The sequence below is a fragment of the Lepisma saccharinum genome, chromosome 5 (genome assembly GCF_977018435.1).
Source record: "Lepisma saccharinum chromosome 5, izLepSacc3.1, whole genome shotgun sequence".
Taxonomy (NCBI): Eukaryota; Metazoa; Arthropoda; class Insecta; order Zygentoma; family Lepismatidae; genus Lepisma; species Lepisma saccharinum.
Genome location: NC_139233.1, coordinates 16,197,138 through 16,217,973, shown reverse-complemented (window position 1 = coordinate 16,217,973; position 20,836 = coordinate 16,197,138). Strand labels below are relative to the sequence as shown.

Below are 20,836 nucleotides of genomic sequence, written 5' to 3'. Positions count from 1 at the left end.
GCTTTCCGCTTCCAGGCTTCAAGACCGCACTGCGAGTATGCTCTCGAAGTATGCTCGCTTCAAGTATGGTCTTGCAGCTTTCGGACACAGCCTCAATCTCCCCCGATAACGGTACCGACATTTCGGGCTCCAGCACACCCCTACTAAAATCTACTATTTGCATAGATTTGCACTTTGCGAATTTTCAATGCATAATTCACATAATGTGAATTGGTGGCTTTAGGGGTGCACTGTATAACCCCCTAAACATTTGAAAATGTGAAGTATACCTGCACACTGTTCCTGCGCCGCTAGTACTTTGTTAGCTTATGGACAACTTGCATGAACAAGTATATATATTTTTAGCGGCGTCATGATACTCTTGTTTTACGAATATTCCCTTGCCACACACCAACTTCTTCTAATGCTGTTCAGTAGCTTCAAGCGTGGGTATTATCTGTAGGTGTGGGATGTTTCGTAAGCTACTGTACCGAAGATGTTTTGGTCGAAATTGTGAATTATTTTACTGAATTTACTATGGAAATGCCTTCGTGTCGTAGTAATTCTAAACAACTCGATGTAGACGAATAAGGCATTTATTCTTTCTTCAAAATAGAGTTTCATGGATAGTAAAACACCATGGTAACTTTTGAAAATTGACGTCGGTAGGAGGACGTTTCTTGTGTTTACATTTAGCAAACAATCGACAGTTTCTTTTGAGTGACCGAAGATTTGCACTGGAAATCGGAGCAATGGGAACTGAGGTGCAGATATCAAATCTAGTAAACGAGATTTTGGTAAGTGGAACATACAAGTATTTCAGTGATACATCAAGTCAATTATAGGGGTGTTTGATATCCGGTAGAGGCACAAGTGATTCGGATCCCACTTTAAACTGTAGTCCAGTACCGATTACCCTTCCTGTGCATAAAGTGAACTCGAGACTCAAAATACATAGGTGGCACGAATTACGATGAAGCCTGTAAAACATGCTTCTGTACCACGAATCCCTTATATCTAAACAATCGGAACGTGGGTCAATGTAAATTGTAACGTATAATAATTTTTTGGTAACAGTTCGTTATATCGGAGGAGCGAATTGACAATATAGAGAAAGTCTCCAATTTTTTTTAATTTTCGGTATACTAACTAATTTTGGCCTCCTAATCACAAATCTGTTGTAAAAAACCGGGGGTCACGTCTGGAAATTTGAAAGAAGCCGATTGAATTTTTTTTATATATAGGTGTATATGCGTAGTTTTACGAACGAAAATGTAATCTCCTGTCATTGTTTCCAACCACGCTGTTGTTTTACAAGAAAATGATTTATGATGTTCAATTCTAGTACAAACCCTATTTTTTCCGATGAATTTAGGGTGAAATGAGTGCTAATGGAACCTAACCTCGTGTGATTGGTTCGTGGGCTACCCGTGGATGGTTTTTGGGGCTAACGTCAATGGTTTGTGAGGCTGACATCAATGGTTTGTGGGGCTACCCGTGGATGGTTTTTGGGGCTAACAAACAATGTTTTATCAAAATGTACAATTTCCAGACGTGACCCCCGGTTTTTTACAACAGATTCGTGATTAGGAGGCCAAAATTAGTTAGTATACCGAAAATTAACAAAATTGAAGACTTTCTCTATATTGTCAATTCTTACCAAATCGGATATTTTGTGTTTTGCATGGTTCGTACTTACCAATTGTGTATTGCGGAACATAGTTCAAGGTGCCATTATGCTTTTTACCCGAAAATAAACAATTTTTCACATAGAGAGTAGTTTTTGTTATTCCTTTTTTCACTTCTGTAACACACAATATGGCAGGCAGTGGTTGACTAGCGTTGTAGGTATGCTGCAGTGTTTCCAACCTTCTTCACCAAAAAATACCTACTATCATGTTCGTCACGTGTGCAAATTGTACATTATGCACGGGTAGCTTACGGATAGCCCCACAAACCATTTCCGATAATGTTAGGTTTGGTTAGGTTAGTCAAGCATAGTTAAAGAAAAGGTGGGTTGGAAACGCTGACAGGGAGTTACGTCATCAAACGTCTGCAGCATCCGGTTCACGTAGTGAAAGCAATAGCACTTGTGTGTCGGTGAAATATTTCTCTTATAAAATACATGATTTCCCGGTCAAGTAGATTCCACGATGAAAGAAAATACCTTGACGAACGTTGGAAACCTTAGAGAATCTCATTTCCGTAAGTCTTCTGTAAAATTGAAGATATGTGTCTCCGATATAACGAACTGTTACCAAATTTTTAACTATAGCCCCATCTAGTTCGCTGTGTGTTAGGAACCACCTTTGCTGGTGAGATTGTTGTCAATTATGTTGGCTATCAAGGCCAACTTCCATACCATACCAGTGCATACAGTAATAAAAGAATCGAAAAATTGCCTTTATGATCCTTCTGAATGTTGGTTTAGACAAAAATCATTCAAACATTAATGTGAGGTGCATTAGATGTCCCAAGTGTGGGTAAGAGATAGATGCATTATTGTGTTTATCTCATCATCTATTACATCATTCATACTCATTATTGCGATGAACCCAAGAGGTAGAAAAAATCAATTAAAATATCCTAAATAGAAAGGTGGGTAAGGTTTACAACCTTAGAATATCTGAAGAATATCTCAATAAACTAAATGGTTGAAATTTGTTGTCTCACATATGTACAGTCATGGACACTGCCGGCTTGTAATGATTCCATTGAAAGTCAATGTATTCATTACAAGCTGGCAGTGTCCGTGACTGTACAATACCCATTTTACAGCCAGGTAAAATTTTCAGCCTTAAACTATCCCAGTTAACCTGAAAGAATGTGCATATAGGTAAACCTTATTTCTCTTGTAGTCTACGGTTATTACAAGCACAAAAACACATTTTTTTGTTGTGATGTTTCAGGAAAAGACACGCTCCCTTCATCAGACATTTATTTTTAGTTTGACTAAAGATACAGTTATAACAAATGGTTAAGAATTTTTTTAAATAAAATAGAGAATCCGTTATACATTGTTATAAATATCTGATGAAGGGAGCATGTGTACTCCTGAAATGTCACAACGAAAAACTGTGTTTTTGTGCTTATGTAATAACCGTAGGCTACAAGAGAAATAATTCTAGAATGCAAGCAATATGTACATACAAGAAAAACTATTATTCATCTAAAGGTAAACCTTACCCAAGCAAATTTGAAATATATTTTTTGATTTTTCAATCTGTGCCTGAGGCCACCCTTCTCAGTACATTTCCAGTGAACTCTTTCAACTGCCAGGACCTTGAATCGGTTGTGAGATTTCACTATAACTTGACAAGTTTAAAAACAAGATGCTGCAAATAGCTGTTGCGCAGCTCACACCACATTTCCCCACTCCATTCTTCGCAGCGACGTTGGTTCGCAGTGTTGCAACCTGGAGGGATCGGAATGGTCTGAGGATTTTCAACGAAATTTGTATTTGCTTTTTCCTGGGCTGTTTTCTACCTGTCGATGTACAGAACTTCAGCTCAACTTTCGCCAACTACTCTTTTCCTTCTTTTAAAAATAGAATTTCCCGATGGCGCAGTGGTAGCATCGTCGCCTTGTAATCAAGGGATCCCGGTGGAGGCACATAGTGGTTCGGATCCCACTTTAAACTGTACGTCCAGTCCCGATTAGCCTTACTGTGCATAATGTGGACTTAAAACAACAAATCAATCCAATCCAATTCTTTTAAAACTTGAGAAACCATCCATTTAGATACCCCTTCTGATTTCGCAAATATGTTGCAACATTGTAAACAATTTCTCTGGCCTGTCCTCTAAGGGGCTTTCCAGAGCAGATTGTGGATTTCATTGGACCCGGCATGATTTGATGCGTTATACTACAGTTTACAATCCATGATCTGCGCACCGCATGCATTTTCAAAGACCGGATTAATTCAAACAGGGTGGCGACAGACCTGGAAATCCGGGAAAATTCAGGGAATTTGAGGTGTCAAAAAAAGTCAGGGAAATGTCAGGGAATTTCGTCTTCATTGACTTTTTTTAAAAAATTTATTTATTTAAAGATATCGTTATGGAACTCTGCACGGGAACAGGAAATCTCGTCCGTAAGTTTCGGCCTCAACTTTTAGGCCCCTTTTATGTCCCACACATCCACGTCGCCAGAAACCAGTAATGGCAGGAGGAGGGAGAGAGAGAGAGATAAATTTCTCTCGCCCTGGCTTCTCGGCGGGAATTTTAAATTCGGACACTCTTTGGAGGAAAATTGTTACGTATAACTCGGGCACTATAGGAGCAGTCTACTTCGGATAACTTTTGTTTTTCAGCTAGAACATCATAGCATGCAACCGTGTGCAATTTAGAACGCCGAAGCGAGGAAGGGGGTTTGGGGGGCGCGACCCCCGAATTTCAATGGAAAGAAACATAGAGTCATTCCATGTCAAATCACCCAGAGGTGGTTGCTTGACCACTTTGTTAATTTTTTATATTTTCACCATAGGTGGTCTTGCTAGTGACCTGCTCAAAAAGAATTTTTTTAAAAAAAAATCTTCCGCCATCTTGGATTTCTGCTCATTTTTCATCACTGCGGGAAGCAAAAATGAGTGTTTACAAGGGTTTTGAAAAAAGGTTGCTGTGTGATTTCTATTACAGATGGAATGTTCTAGTTTTCACTGCCTGAAAGTAGAGATTCTGGCCTTTCAGAAAATGTATATATATGAAAGGTAAGAATTAAGTAACTGGGATTTTAATGGGTTTCAATATATCCATCGTAACGGGAAATTTTGCCAATTTTAAAGGTCTGTAAAATCAAAAGGGCTTGAAACCACAGGATGGAATTATTTTTGCAAGAACTATGAGTGGAAGGCTTTTCAGCCATGGTGAAACAAATCCGGGGTTGTAAGCCCTTCTGTCCAATTTTTAGTTCCGAAATCCGAAAATTTCCAAAATTTGTGAATTTCAAGGTCAAATATCTCTAAAGGGGGACCTGCCAAAAATTAGAAATTTTGGCCATGGATACTCCTACTAGTACTTAGTAAAACCTGTGAATTTCATTTTGGGGTTCACACCGATGTTCATGTTACAGGCTGTCAAATATCTCTAAAAATGACATCGTGAAAACATAATAATAAATAGGCTTAAAGTGACCTGATTTCCATTATTTTATAATCTAGTTATTTTATAAGGGTAAACAGAAATTAAAATAGATAAACTAGTTAGTTAGTAGTTGATATATTTCAATATATACTTGGTGTGCTTTTGTTAATAAAAATCATATCAAATCAAAATCACTTTTTGGATTGAGAAGACAAATGTTAGTAAACAAACAAGAGTACTATTATGTCAGTAAGTATATACAAGTTGCATGCACATGTTTCTTAAAGGTTTATGAATATCCAATACTATCAAACCTTACTCAATACATCCACTCTGGTGCATAACAATTGTATGCGAAATATAACATAATATATAAAACAATTGTCTGCAAAATATAACATAAGCTACCTGTAAAATATGACAAGCATTTAAACGCTTGAGAATATACGTATTCAAGTTCTTCCTCTATTTTTTGTATCCCAGTTACATATACCACTATGATATACACAGTTTACAATTACAATTACACAAGACTTAAAATTACATGAACTGAATCCTGATTTGGACAATTCTGATGATGACGATGAGAAAAAAATTACTCACAAACAATGGATAACAACAGATCGTTGCAATTTGGTCACTGTTGTAGAAACAATTTTAGGGTTTAAAGAAAATTTAGCTTTGAAGTTACTGCAATTAAAAAGTCACCCCTTTATTGCTCAAAGTCAATCAGAATTTTGCAAAAGAACGAAAGAAAGTCTTTCTCCGGATGAATGTGTAGTGATTGGTGATTTCTCTGAAAACTTCACATTTGTTGTACAAGATGAAATCCAGAGTTACCACTGGATTAATGCTCAAGCTACTGTCCACCCCTTTTGTGTCTACTTTAAAACTAATTCTTCAGATGATCTATGCATCAAACGTCTTTGTATTATAAGTGACTGCATTGTACACAACACAACTGCTGTTTACGTTTTCCAAAATCAGCTGATTCCATTTGTTCAAACATTCATCCCAAATCTAAAGAAAATTTATTATTTCTCAGATGGCTCAGGAGCCCAATATAAGAACAGAAATAATTTTTCTAACTTATGTAAGCATAAACAGGACTTCGGTGTGGCTGCTGAGTGGCATTTTTTTGCCACAAGCCATGGCAAGGGTCCTTGTGATGGGATTGGTGGGACGGTCAAAAGACTTGTGGCAAAGGCAAGTCTGCAGCGACCAACTGAGGGCCATATTCTTACACCAAAGGACATGTATGAGTTTTGTGTGGAAAATATTAAAGGATAAACTTCATCATGGTGATTGAAAGTGACAAAAAATGAGCAAGGGTTTCTGAATGACTGCTTCAATGAAGCTCATAGATTTGAAGGAACAAGAGATCACCACTGCTACATACCCAAGTACTCTTCAACTCTTCTATCAGTAGAATATCTGCATCATTTCAAATTAATCATGTAGAGTTCAGAATTGATGACTCACCACGAATATTTCATTTTAATGAAATAATTGAAAATGACAATGTCGTTTGCATTTACAATAACAGGTGGTATGTAGGAAGAGTAATTGAAATGTCAAAAGAAAACAATGATGTTAAAGTGATGTTCTTCAATCCTGGTGGACCATCAACGAGCTTTACTTTACAAAGAAATGATGTTGCTTGGGTGAAGCTGAACAATATAAATGATGTTCTGACACCATGTGACTTCACCACTGTTACTGGGAGAACATACAACATTTTACTCAACAGAAAAACACAGAACTGTCACTAAAGTTACAAGCACATCAGAAGAAATAGTCCTTTGATCAATCATCTCTGTGCCAATCAGTGTTTTCGGGACCACGCACCAGTCAGAAATTTTTTTCTTTTTTTTCATGGCTCCATGGATTGAGAGACAGACAAGATCCCCTGTAACTTTGATGTCCATGTATAGATAGTGTATATATATATTGATGTAATGTTGTATTATGTGGAGTGATATATGGAATTGTAAATGTCATTGTGATGTAATATATTGAATTGCAAACTGTGTATATCATAGTGGTATATGTAACTGGGATACAAAAAATAGAGGAAGAACTTGAATACGTATATTCTCAAGCGTTTAAATGCTTGTTATATTTTACAGGTAGCTTATGTTATATTTTGCAGACAATTGTTTTATATATTATGTTATATTTCGCATACAATTGTTATGCACCAGAGTGGATGTATTGAGTAAGGTTTGATAGTATTGGATATTCATAAACCTTTAAGAAACATGTGCATGCAACTTGTATATACTTACTGACATAATAGTACTCTTGTTTGTTTACTAACATTTGTCTTCTCAATCCAAAAAGTGATTTTGATTTGATTTGATTTTTATTAACAAAAGCACACTAAGTATATATTGAAATATATCAACTAGTAACTAACTAGTTTATCTATTTTAATTTCTGTTTACCCTTATAAAATAACTAGATTATAAAATAATGGAAATCAGGTCACTTTAAGCCTATTTATTATTATGTTTTCACGATGTCATTTTTAGAGATATTTGACAGCCTGTAACATGAACATCGGTGTGAACCCCAAAATGAAATTCACAGGTTTTACTAAGTACTAGTAGGAGTATCCATGGCCAAAATTTCTAATTTTTGGCAGGTCCCCCTTTAGAGATATTTGACCTTGAAATTCACAAATTTTGGAAATTTTCGGATTTCGGAACTAAAAATCGGACAGAAGGGCTTACAACCCCGGATTTGTTTCACCATGGCTTAAAAGCCTTCCACTCATAGTTCTTGCAAAAATAATTCCATCCTGTGGTTTCAAGCCCTTTTGATTTTACAGACCTTTAAAATTGGCAAAATTTCCCGTTACGATGGTTATATTGAAACCCATTAAAGTCCTAGTTACTTAATTCTTACCTTACATATATATACATTTTCTGAAAGGCCAGAATCTCTACTTTCAGGCAGTGAAAACTAGAACATTCGATCTGTAATAGAAATCACACAGCAACCTTTTTTCAAAACCCTTGTAAACACTCATTTTTGCTTCCCGCAGTGATGAAAAATGAGCAGAAATCCAAGATGGCGGAAGATTTTTTTGAAAAAAAATTCTTTTTGAGCAGGTCACTAGCAAGACCACCTATGGTGAAAATATAAAAAAATAACAAAATGGTCAAGCAACCAATTGATTTAAAATTGGGTGATTTCACATGGAATGACTCCATAATAATCTTGAGTTTGCCCTCTCTTCTCCCACTATTTTGGAGAGAAGCCGCGAACTTTAGTATTCTTTACAAAGAATGGATATTTCTCAAGATAATGAAAAATGTTTCATGTTCTTGGGTGCCATACAAGTTGAATAATAAGCCAAAATATGATTTTTTTTTACGAAAAATAGGTAATTTGCAGTTTTTGAGGAAAATTGTTATAACTCGGGAACTATGGGAGCAATCTACTTCGGATAAGTTTTGTTTTGCAGCTAAAACATCATAGCATACAACCGTGTACAATTCAGAACGCCAGACCGAGGAATGGGGGTTTGGGGGCACAACCCCCGAATTTCAATGGAAAAAACATAAAAATCTGGAGTTTCCCCCTTCTTCACACGCTATTTTGGGGGAGAGGGCATCAACTTTAGTATTCTTTTCAAAGAATGGATATTTCTCAAGAGAACTTAACATGTTTCATGTTTTTGGATGCCATACAAGTTGAATAAAGCTAAAATGTGATTTTGTTTTTACGAAAAATAGTAATTTGCATTTTTGGAGGAAAATTATTATAACTCTGGCACTATGGGAGCAATCTACTTCGGATAAGTTTCGTTTTGCAGCTAGAACATCATAGCATGCAAACGTGTACAATTCAGAACGCCAGACCGACGAAGAGGGGCTTGGGGGGGGGGAGGTGACCACCGAATTTAATAAAAAAAACAAAAATCTGGAGTTTGCCCCCTCTTCTCCCGCTATTTTGGGGTGAAGGCGCAAACCATAGTATTCTCTTCAAAGAATGGACGTTTCCAAAGAGATTGAAACATGTTTCATGTTCCTGGGTGCCATACAAGTTGAAGAATAATCCAAAATGTGAAATTCTGTTCGGAAATTTGGCATGGATATGTTGTGGAGAGGGGGGGAGGTTGGTCATCAATATGAATTTCCCAGGCTTGCTCCAGACCTGTGTCAGAGTTTCCACCCAAACATAAGAGTATGGAGGTCCAAAAAGCACATTCATTTCGTAATCAGCACCATGATACCATATGGTATCATCGGGCGAGTACGACCTTACTCTGATGATACCATATGGTATCATCGGGGGAGTAAAGGTTAAAAGCCTCTAAATATTACGTGGAAAATGCATTGAATTATCATTTTTTCTTGTCCGTATGGGAGTAGTAAAGGGACTTGTCAACAGATGGAGGGGATGGGAGCGGGTGGCGCCGTCCGATAGTTGTCAGACGTCGTAGTAAGGCATTTTGTTGGGCAAACTAAAGGAACATGGAAACAAATAGGTTCCATTGATACATTCGATTTTTGTCGAATATCACCACCCGACAAAGTACCTCACTACAACATGCGACAGAAATTGCATGGACTGCAACATCCAACATAGAACGCATGCATAAACAAGAAGAGCTGTAGACTGCCAATATGCTGCTCGAATATTGTTACTCTTCTGGCTCACTTCACCTTATTTAATGTAGCAGTGCTTACGAAGGTTTTCTTTCATCATCCTAACGTATTACTTTGAATTTGAATTTACAATTTTTGGAGCGTCAGCACTTAGGCTATTTTGCTCCCGTCACATTATTCGGGGGCCAGCCCCTTATCATTACAAATAACAACACTAACGTTGCATAACTAAAAATCTTAAAATCTTCTGACTTCTGTTAAAAGCTGAGGCTGTAAAAGGGCACTCAGCACACACAAAGACAAAAAACAGGACAACACACACAAAATTATACTGGTCATAGTGCCAGTCGCCAGAGCCTCGTTAGTCTTTACTCCAGGGTGCACTACGTGGAAATGAGGTTGACTTTTTGGCGCCTACGTGGAAGGTACCCCTTACACCCCCTGACGTATTACTGGTTGCGCACAAGTTAACATACGTTTACAATGACATTGCACTATTCTTATATATCAAGAAGAATCCAACCAAATGGGATATATATTGAATACTATCACGAAAAAGTGAAACATAAATCTGCATTTGTGAAAGTTATAAAAATTGGCAAGTGGATGCTCCCAACCTCAAATTTGCTGCAACACTAGTATTGCAATGAAATTAAAATGCGAATTGTTGGCGTTTTTAGTGATTTTTTTTAAAGAAATGTCCTAAAACAACGAAAAATTCCATGAAATCCAACATTCTTGTCTTTTCTAGGCTATGTTTGTGTACATAGAACATGCAATTGATTGATTTAGTTTATTTTACTTCGCGTTTTGTGCCTCTAGGCTAATTTGCGAAGATGGGGATGAGTGATGAAATGATGAAATTGATGAATGGACATTCACAAACAACCAAGCCCGACCGGGATTCGAACCCGGGACCCTTGGCGTCGCAGCGTGATGTGCTAACCACTCGGCCACAGGGTCGGGCAATAGAACATGCAAGTTTTACAACATTTTACTCAAGAGTAAACTATAGAGTTGTACGTACATGGAATAATTCCGACAGCCACATTAAATCATGCATTTTCCACGATTTTTTCAACTTCTATCAAAACCATTTGCATCACACAGAAAAGGGGCAGGGTTTTAACAGGAGATCGAGTGCTTATCTACCGTCACACGGGAGCCACATCTTCGTATTTATCACACGAGGTATGTATGTTTCGAATTACCAAGCTAAGTGCGCACCATCGGCATTTGTCGAACGAGTAATAATGGAGCTGTCATTAGGGCGTCTGACTACTATGCGAGAGGCCCGGGGTCGATCCCCTGCGGGGGAGAACCGGGATGTTTTCCACCTATTCAAACTGCTCCGGTGCCCACCCAGCATCATATGAAGCTGGTACCTTGAGGAAACTTTGAGGGGAAAAGGTAGTCAGGAGCATGGTGCTGATCACATCACCCCTACCTTCAGCCATGATCAAGAAAGTGTGGGGCCCTAACTCCACACCCCTATACACCTTCATGGAAAAGTGCAGGGGAGCACTTTACTTTTACTTCCTCAAAAATCTGTTCCAACATATCAAACTGTGACGAAAATACGTAGACCATGTGACCTACAATTTAAAATAATAGTTTAAAAGCACAATGGAGTATTACGTTTCGGTATATTTGGCAGATAAATGTTCTAAAACAAAAACGCGAATTTTGGGACACGTAACACTAACAAGTCAAAAAAAGATAATGCCAACTTTTGGTGCCATAATATATCGGCATGTGTCACGTGAGATTGTTTGGTTTAAATTTTTTGGGTGCGTCGCCACTTATGGTCATTATGCACCCTTCAGTATATACGGGGAAAATTCCATTATCTAAAATCCTTACCTTAAAATTAAAAAAGGGGTATGGAAAATAACTTTCCCAAAATATCTTTCAAGATATCAAACTCTCACGAAGAAGCGTAAGTCATGTGACTTACAATTTGAAACAGTAGTTTAAAAACACCATGAAGGTATAATTTCAGATATTTGCCAGAAAATGCGCTAAAATGAAAATGTGAATTTTGGGAAAAATAACACCGTATAGTAAAAAATAAAAAAAATAAGAAAATGAACCAATTTTTTAAAAAAATAACAAAATATGAAGGTCCCTACCGATTAGGCATAAATGAAACAAGAATATCAGTGTAATTTGTTGCATTAGTAACAGTGAGTCCTAACATAATTTTCGGCATAATCACCACCATTGTTCTGGCATTCGTCGTAGCATGGCACTAAATTTTGTATGCCCATGGTATATGTGTCTGACAGCAAAGACTGGAACTATCTCTACCGCAGTGTAGCGGTCAAATCCTTGCCCTGCCAGAAACCTCTTCAGTTAAACAAGGAGATGAAAGTCTGTACATTCAAGGCCATAGCTGTACAGGGAGTGGTTCAAGATCTCTCACCTGAAGTGATGCAAAGGGCCCGTGTGTACTCAGCTGTATGGGGTTGTGCACATTCGACTAGCCTTCCGTGAATTATCTGCACCATCGTCTGACCATACTATCACTCACGACGTCCGGTCTGCACACCTCACACGATTGCTGGTGGCTCTGTGCCAAATTCTGAGCGTGCAATGTAGGCTACATCGCAATCGGTGGGAGACTGTATGAGAGCTGCAATCTTTAACCTAGAACTGTCCTAAAACGGCTGCATTGCAACTGTACCAGATTACAGTTACATGCCATTTCTTCCTGCCTGCATGTGTGTGTGTGTCGCTCTCCGACCACTAGTGCTGCGTATAGGCACCATTGGAGCTTTTTTCAGGATGCCCCTCGTATATGAACTTTCAGAAGCTTTTATTATTAGAGTGTTCCTGTTTTAATGTGTGGTTAGCTAAATCAGGTACCTATACAATGCAATTCTATAAATTCCTTGCGTTAAATTTCTAATACCTACATACCCTTTTCGTCAGCAATAATGGTATAAATGCATGTTGTCAGTTTCACAGTACTTCACTTTTATATACTGTACTGAAGCAGAAATCCCATTGATAATGTAAGGAAATATGACACTTTATTTTGTTCGATTCAATTGTTTCACTTATATGCAAGAGTTAAGTTGTTTGCTTTACAGAGAAGAGAGAAGTAGCTTTATGCATTGAAAAATGAGTCTGCAGTCCGCACTCATGGTTCTTGCAAGCAGAGGGTTCCAAACCTCAGTGGAAATATCAACATATAATACGGAGAATGCATAAGGAGACTGATAAATTACAAATTGCATTTCTTAATCATTCACTCTTCACTCTTATCTCATTTAGTCGTAACTTTAAAAATAATCAAGTATTTTATTTTAAACTTACTGCGTATCATAAACTTCCGTAATCCTTTCCTAGCTTGTGAGTTGTAATAATTTTCCAAATTCACTATTTTGCAGTTTGAATTCAAATCATAGAGAATAGAGAAATTAAGTCAATTTCATAGAAGATAATATTGGTACTTAACAAAACCATACGTGGATCTGTGTGAGTTTATTATTTCTATTTGCAAAAACATTGATTTAGTTTAGTTTGTCATTGTCAGGGAAAAATGTAAATTTTGTCCTGGAAAACCTGGAAAAGTCAGGGAATTTTATTTCTGCATGTTTGTAGCCACCCTGATCAAATGAACCACTAATAAACTGATATGAGCCGGCACCGACAATCTGCACAGTAAAAATAGTTTGTCATATTTGTTTTAGCTTAATTTTGCTGAGTTGGTACCACTCGTAGTCTCAAGGCCAGACCAGTACGTAGAAGAGTGGTGGGGAGGATGATGTAGTAGGAAGTGCTCCGCAGCAATCTGCGCATATCGGGACTTAACTTGTCAGGCTATAGTTTCGGTTTCTGGGCTCTAGAAACACTGCCTGGGTAAATTTCGTTCTCATGCACACCCTTACATTTTGGTTTGATATTTCAAGATGTTCTTTTTTCTCTCATTTTTTCAGTGTGCATACAATAAATGTTCGAAGTTAATAAAATTAGAGTGCCTCTCAGATGGCGCAGTAACATCGTTGCCTTATAATCAAGTGCTCTCAGGTTCATACCTGGTGGAGGCACATAGTGGTTCAGATCTTACTTTCAACTATAGGTTCAGGCCCGATTAGCCTATCTGTGCATAAAGTGGGCTTAAATCAGTGACAAATAAACAATAAATAAAATTAGTTTAGTCAATAAAGTTGTTATTTATATACTTTAAAACCATTACCATTTTGGCTTACCAAGTAATTTTGCTTGTGGGTAATATTTACCCAGCACACATCCTTGCTTCCTAGTGGATAGTGTGATTCCTGCCTGGGTAAACTAAATGATTTGAATTTGGTGTCTTGTCTTTGAGGATGGTAGCAATTTTAATATTTTTTTGAAATTGTTGTATTAAACCTAAGAAATTACATTAATTTCTTAAATTATTGAATTATTTTTTCATAAATTAAATTGAATGTACCTGATTGTGCTTTCAGAAAGTTGGAGGGGAATTGAAGTGGCATTTTAAATTAAATTGAAACATACATGTTTGTGCTTTCAGAAAGTCAGGGGATTGACGAGGCATTTTTAATTAAATTGAAGCATATGTGTTTGTGCTTTCAGAAAGTTGAGGGGATTGAAGAGGCATTTAGCTGCTTCTTAGTACACCATCATCAGAATGAGGCTGAGAAAATCAAAACTTTCCAGCAGGAACTGGAAAATGCCTTAAAAGGCATGTCTCCTGATCAGCAGGAGATTGGTGTGAGGCAGTACCTTCTGATGGCAGGCAGCTTGACTAATAACACCAGGCTTCAGCTGTTGCTGGCACTTCTGGAACAGCTGGTTTCCAATAATGTTCTTCAAGCAAGGTATTTTGTAAATTTTATTATTGTAATTTAATTTTTAATACATGCCTATGTTGTCAGCTTTGGTAGTAATTTAATGTAAGCTGATTATTTCAGTTATTAATGTGGTGAATACAGGTTAACCAATCTGAGAAAATCCCTGTGATGCAGACATTGAATTTTCAACTGAAAGCAAGGGCAATCAGCAATTCTTCCCCTGCGTTGCATCAATCTTCCCATCACCATTATTCTTATTTAGAATTTCTCAGGAAATTTTTAATTACAGTGGAAATCTGATTTGACATTTTCCCAGATTATACATTCAATCTAGATGGTGCCAACATAGTAAAATGTTATAAAGTTTTCCTTGTTTTTCAATTTCTTGTATTTTGAGTTTTTTCAGCTTGGTTCCTTAAAAAAAGGAAAATCAAGCTTCCACTGTATAACTTTTATTGCATATAGTTTTCAACTTTCATGAAAAAATAAAAATTCTTCTTCAAAGCTTGTTGAAATGACTGAGTGTGTCTGCTTTAAGAGAAAATTTCGGTGCGCTTGTGCAAATAACATTATCTGGAGTTTTAGAAGAAACCAAACATCTAATCTAAAAAACAAAATAATCACTAAACCTATAAAATATTTTTCATGATAGGTTGAAAAACACAATCGAAAAATAGCTTGACAGAATAACCACATTTGATGACAGAATCTGTATAGTTCATAGATAATTCATTTTGCATGTATTATGAATTATGAAATTTCAAAAAATTGGCCTTTATATGTGCAGGAGCATTTTTTTCTATTGTGTAAGGATTATACCAACACCATGATGTCCATTCATTCTTCTATTAATAATTAAATTATTTTTAAATTTCAGGATGGTCTGTGACACTATTTTATCCTGCGAGAAGCTTCATTACCAAAATGAAGATTTCTGGATTGAATGCTTCAAGCTAATCCGAAAAATTATAGCACATGTGGATTACAAAGGAGTTCGGGAGATTATGAAGGTATATTAAAAATATAAATTGAACTTTTTGTGTTCTGGTGTTATATTTACAGATGTCCAACACAACATACAACAATTATGTTCATCCATTTGTGTATGTTTGTTAAACTGTCAATGGATGAAATACAGTTTTTGTGTGCAGAGATAGAGTTTGGTGGATTGAAAAGTTGACAAATTCTAATTAACTACCTTTTATAATCATGTGAAATTATATAAAATACTAGGTTAGCATAAATTACTGAATTGAATCTGTGCAAGTTGTCACGTGATGTTAGATTTTCCTTAATTCTGAAAAATTTTTGATTGATATGAAAAGAGACTACAAGTACAGGGTAAGTCAAAATTGATTCCAGGTCTCCATGGTAGCATGGTTAGCGTATGAGGTGCAAAATTCATGTCACAAGTTCATACCTTGGACAACATTATGTTTGTCCCATCGTCAGTTTGATCATTCATCCTCACCATCACAATTAACCCAGGAGGTAAAAAAGCGATGTAAAATTACCAAAATAGAAATAAAGTCAAAGTAGATTGTCTGTTAGGTATATATGGATATCTGTTAGTAGGAGTATCACGTGATCTTTGAGTTGGCTTGATTTGGTGTATTTTATTTTTATTTTCTGCCACTTTTGGCTAATCATGAAGATGGATGAGTGAGGACATGATGAAATTAATGATGGGACACTAAAAAAAGTACACCCATTCCCAGGCTGGGATTCAAAACTTGGACCCCTGATATCATAGCGCACTGTGCTAACCACTCCACCATAAAGGTTGGCAGTGACTTTTAAGTACGCTGGTATTTATAATAGGTGAAGAAATGCAGAATAGTGCATTGAAGGTGTCATTACATTTATGTTCAATTTTAGATAACAATTTCTCTCTCATATGGTGTAAGTGGTGATCCTTCCACCTAGTACACCCAAATGTCAACCTGTTCATCCTAGACTGCTTTTTGCAGACTAATGAGGCTCTGGCATCTGGATCTACGGCCAGTATAATTCTCTGTAGGATGTTGTGTGTGTGTTGTCCTATGTTATGTTCTTATGTGTGCTGAGTGCCCCTTTACAGCCCCAGCTTTTAACCCAGGTAAGAACATTTCATTCCTCTGACATTACAGTTATGTTATAGTTATGGTAGGGGTCTGGATCCTGTATAATGTGACGGGTGCAAAATAGCCTAAATGCTGACCCACCCAAAATTTCAAATTCAATCAATCAATCTCTGTCACATAATATGTACATTATATCTTAGGTTACTGATATTGTAATTACTCACTGTATAGGCATGTTCAGTTTTATTTTCAACCTTTTTCTCTGTACTCACATCTCAGAATCCTCCAGTTTTTACTTTTCCATTGTTCCCAAGCTCCATTTTGCCACGTCCCAAGAGTAGCACCAGTCCGGCTGAGGCGAGGGTAAAACATGAGACACTCAGGGGAACTAAAACTGACTAATAACATTAAGGAATGAAAGGAAACGACTTATTTAACTCACTACTGAGAGTACAATACACCATATATTCTTGTATCCTTAAATTACATTTGTATGATACACGTAATCATATTTAAGCTGTCTATATATTTATACACACACATATATATATATATATGTATATCTTTGAGGGTATATAGACGTCTTATCTTCCAAAATCTCCTATTTCTTATCTACAGATAACATTTCTTCTGTTGATGTTGGCTCTTCTTCTTCTAATGCAAAAGATACATGAATGCTTCTTCTTCTCATCATACTATGACAGTTATTGTCATATGGCATCATAAGGTTAATACAATGTGATGAATGTTGAGAACATTTAGATAATCAACCCACGTCCATAAACCTGTACAATACAAATTTCAGAGAATTCACGATAGATGGAGCGTAACTGCGGTAAAGTATACTTATAATCACGTCAGTTCCAGAAAATAACGCTAGATGGCACCATTTGAAAGTTATTATAAATTGTAAAATTCTTAAATCACATTTTACGTGAATGTTATATTGAAGTTAAACTCAAAGTCATTCTTATATAAGCACCTGTGTAACAGATTTTGATCTATTGTTGTTGAATATTGCATTGTCATAAAACATTACCGCCAAAAAGTTTGCTGTCGCTTATGCACAAGGACATTTTGATGTGACCGCGGCTGCACGCAAGGACAATTTGCAGTGATGGCGATAAATTATAAAACTTACAGCGTGATATTCTCCATGCTATCGCATAAATAAAGATAGAAAGTTTATTCAAACATTTATTGCAAAAATATCCTTGACACATACATCTGCAAGTATTGTGATATTATATAAATATGTAAATTGACAAGTTATCCGAGTTAATTGTGTTGTACACAAAAAGACGGTGGGAAGGAGGAGAAGAAGAGGAAGAAAATAGCGGGAGTTGGTGGGAAAAAATGGTAACGAAAAGAGCATTGTGGTGAAGAGAGGAAATAAAAGTTTTCCGTGGAATTTCGGCAGTCACACGTTTGCGGGACGAAAAGTGAGGATTGTTTCCATACCGCTAATGGACGATGAATGTCTGCAGATAATAGAGAACGATGATGCGTAAGTTAAATGATGAAAATATCATACACAAACAGTTCGCATAGGGACTGTGGCTTGGCATCTTTTCCCGGCTTCACAAGGTAAGCTGTTGTTATCTAAACATTTCTGCATGAGCTTATGTCGTCGCAAAATAGGTAGATCTACCAAATTAACATTGTCTGTAAATGCATGCATTCGTGTGAAGCGTTTGTCGCAGGATTAATTCGCAAAGTTCGTGTTGAACCTCATGGTGGATAATAATTGACAGGTGACGCTTTCATTATTTGGTTCAAGTACACATATATAAAGAAGCAAGAATCTTATATATTTCTATAAAAATAGTTGAACTTTGTATAGTATCTTACTCAATTGTTAGTACATTGAAAACCATGAATGGTTAAGTAAATATGGTAATTTAAATTTTCTTGCGGTCACGTGACCATATATGGGTATAATTCCAGTAAAAACAAAACTAAAAGAATTCAAGTGCAATTTATCGTATAACTCGCAAGTAGTTGAGTAATGAAAGTTGAATATATCTTTCAATGTTTGACTTGTGGTTCTGTAATTGATAGTGACCAATACGGGTAACTAGATGCAGTGTTGCCATGTGGGTCAAACCATTCACAGCTTTGATCCAGTTTCCTTGAAGTAAAAGGAATCAGCTGTTCATGTTGCATATAAATTGCAATATTAGTTCGCAAAGTAGTGGGGTATCTTGCGTATTCCAATGCGGTGGATATGTAAAGTTTCATATCAATAAATATGTTTAAAGAAATCTAAGGTCTATTTCAACCCAAAATACACGAGTCATGATGATGTATATTTGGTGAAATATTCTGTTCTAATGTTTTTATGTTCCTTACAGAGGTAGAATGCTTCGAGTGTGCTGTGTTCGTGACTAAAGTGGTTGCTTGCTAACATTTGATGTGTCTATTTCTCGGAAAATATTAAAGACTTTGGAGACTCAAATTGGGGTTTCTGACGTCACATAATAATTCAAATTGTTCTTTGGGATAGTTGATCCTCCCGGCAAATTTCCTCCCACCTGCGCTTTCAGGCTCTGCGAGTTTGACCTGTGGGGGGGCTTCCTGCAAAATAAGGTGATAACAGTGAGAACTCGGGTTTGAAAGGAAATTGTAGTGGATGTCGCATAGAGATGACAGGTGGATTGTTTAAGCCTACGGGGTGCCGTCTTGGTTAAGTAAGGAAAAATACTGGTTGGAGTTCTCAGGTCTCCTGGAGCGTCACAATACAGGAATCAAAATAGGAAGGCTCCTTCTCACCATACAGGAATCAAAATAGGAAGGCTTCTTCTTCTCATCATACAAGATTCAAAATCTGATATGGAAAAGACTTCTTCTTATAATACAATAATCAATATAGGAAGGCTTCTTCTTCTACCAGTATAGGAAATACTTCTTATAATTGTCACGTCTGCTGACAACTAGTTGAACTATTTACAAGGACATCCTTCTGGTTACTGTTGTTGAGGTCCACATCTAGGATCCTTAGGATCGATGTCTTTGATACCCTTATTACAGTTGGGCTGAAAAGTTCGTAGGCTGACTCATAGATGGCGTTACTAGAATTAAATCCATGTGATTTTTACTTAGTACTAACCTTCAAAAAATACGTGTATAAATTTCACAGCTGCCGGATAATTAGTTCGTGAGATATAGCATTGTGAGTGAAGCAGCTTTTGTTATTGTGAAAAAATGGATAAAAAAGAATTTCGTGTGTTAATAAAGCATTGCTTTTTGGCGAAAAAAAAATACTGTTGAAGCCAAGGCTTGGCTTGATAAACATTATTTGGACTCTGCACCAGGAAAATCAACCGTTGAGAAGTGGTTTGCTAAATTTAAACAAGGCGAAATGAGCATCGAAGACGATGCGCGCAGTGGACGCCCCAAAGAGGCTGTTACCGACCAAAACATCAAAAAAGTCCACAAAATAATTTTAAATGATCGTAAAGTGAAGTTGATCAAGATAGCTGAGACTTTAAAAATATCAAAGGAACGTGTTGGACATATTGTGCATGAATATTTGAACATGCGAAAGCTGTGTGCAAAATGGGTGCCGCGCGTGCTCACAATCGATCAAAAGCAACAACGTTTTGATGATTCGGAGCAATGTTTAGCGATATTCAACCGTAATAAAATTGCTTTCCCATCCACCATATTCTCCAGATCTGGCCCCCAGTGACTTTTCCTGTTTGCAGACCTTAAAAGAATGCTCGCTGGAAAGAAATTTAGCACTGATGAAGAGGTAATTGCCGAAACTGAGGCCTATTTTGAGGCTAAAGAGAAATCGTACTATAAAAATGGCATCGAAAAATTGTATGACCGCTATAATCGTTGTATCGTCCTCGAAGGCAACTTATATTGAATAATAAAATCAAATTTTGTCAAAAAAATATTTTTTACTATGTTAGCCTACAAACTTTTCAGCCCAACTGTTAGATATCCCGTGGCATTTCGACAGTATCTATTGGAATCAACTTGACTTTGTTCTCTTCCTTAGAGATATCCCTTTTCAATCCCAATGGATCCGGAACACATGCTGGTGGCTGAATTATCTCACCGCCTTCCTTTCTGCGCTGCACCAATAAGGCTTCTCGTGTCTTGCGGCCAGCCTGCTTTCCACGCTTCTTGGGCATTTATATCACTGCTCCGACACATGACAGCCAAAAGGGACAGTTAAAGTTCACGTCCTTTCATGCACTCCTTAACCTGGTGCTGCATATAATGAGCAACTTGTGTGCTTTGGTGCAGCCCAGGACTTGGCACAACCGGGGGAAAACAAC

The 20,836-nt window shown here is 37.0% G+C and overlaps 1 protein-coding gene across 1 annotated transcript in view; it reads left to right on the top strand.

Annotated features, from left to right (window-relative positions):
* The first annotated feature begins 404 nt into the window (after nucleotides 1–404).
* MED23 (mediator complex subunit 23) overlaps nucleotides 405–20,836 on the top strand; it is an 88,346-nt gene continuing 67,914 nt past the window's right edge. The window contains exons 1-3 of the mRNA XM_083122208.1: nucleotides 405–776; nucleotides 14,264–14,508; nucleotides 15,359–15,491. Coding sequence (XP_082978334.1) covers nucleotides 732–776; nucleotides 14,264–14,508; nucleotides 15,359–15,491 — 423 coding nt within the window. The 5' untranslated portion in view covers nucleotides 405–731. The remainder of the gene's footprint in view (nucleotides 777–14,263; nucleotides 14,509–15,358; nucleotides 15,492–20,836) is intronic.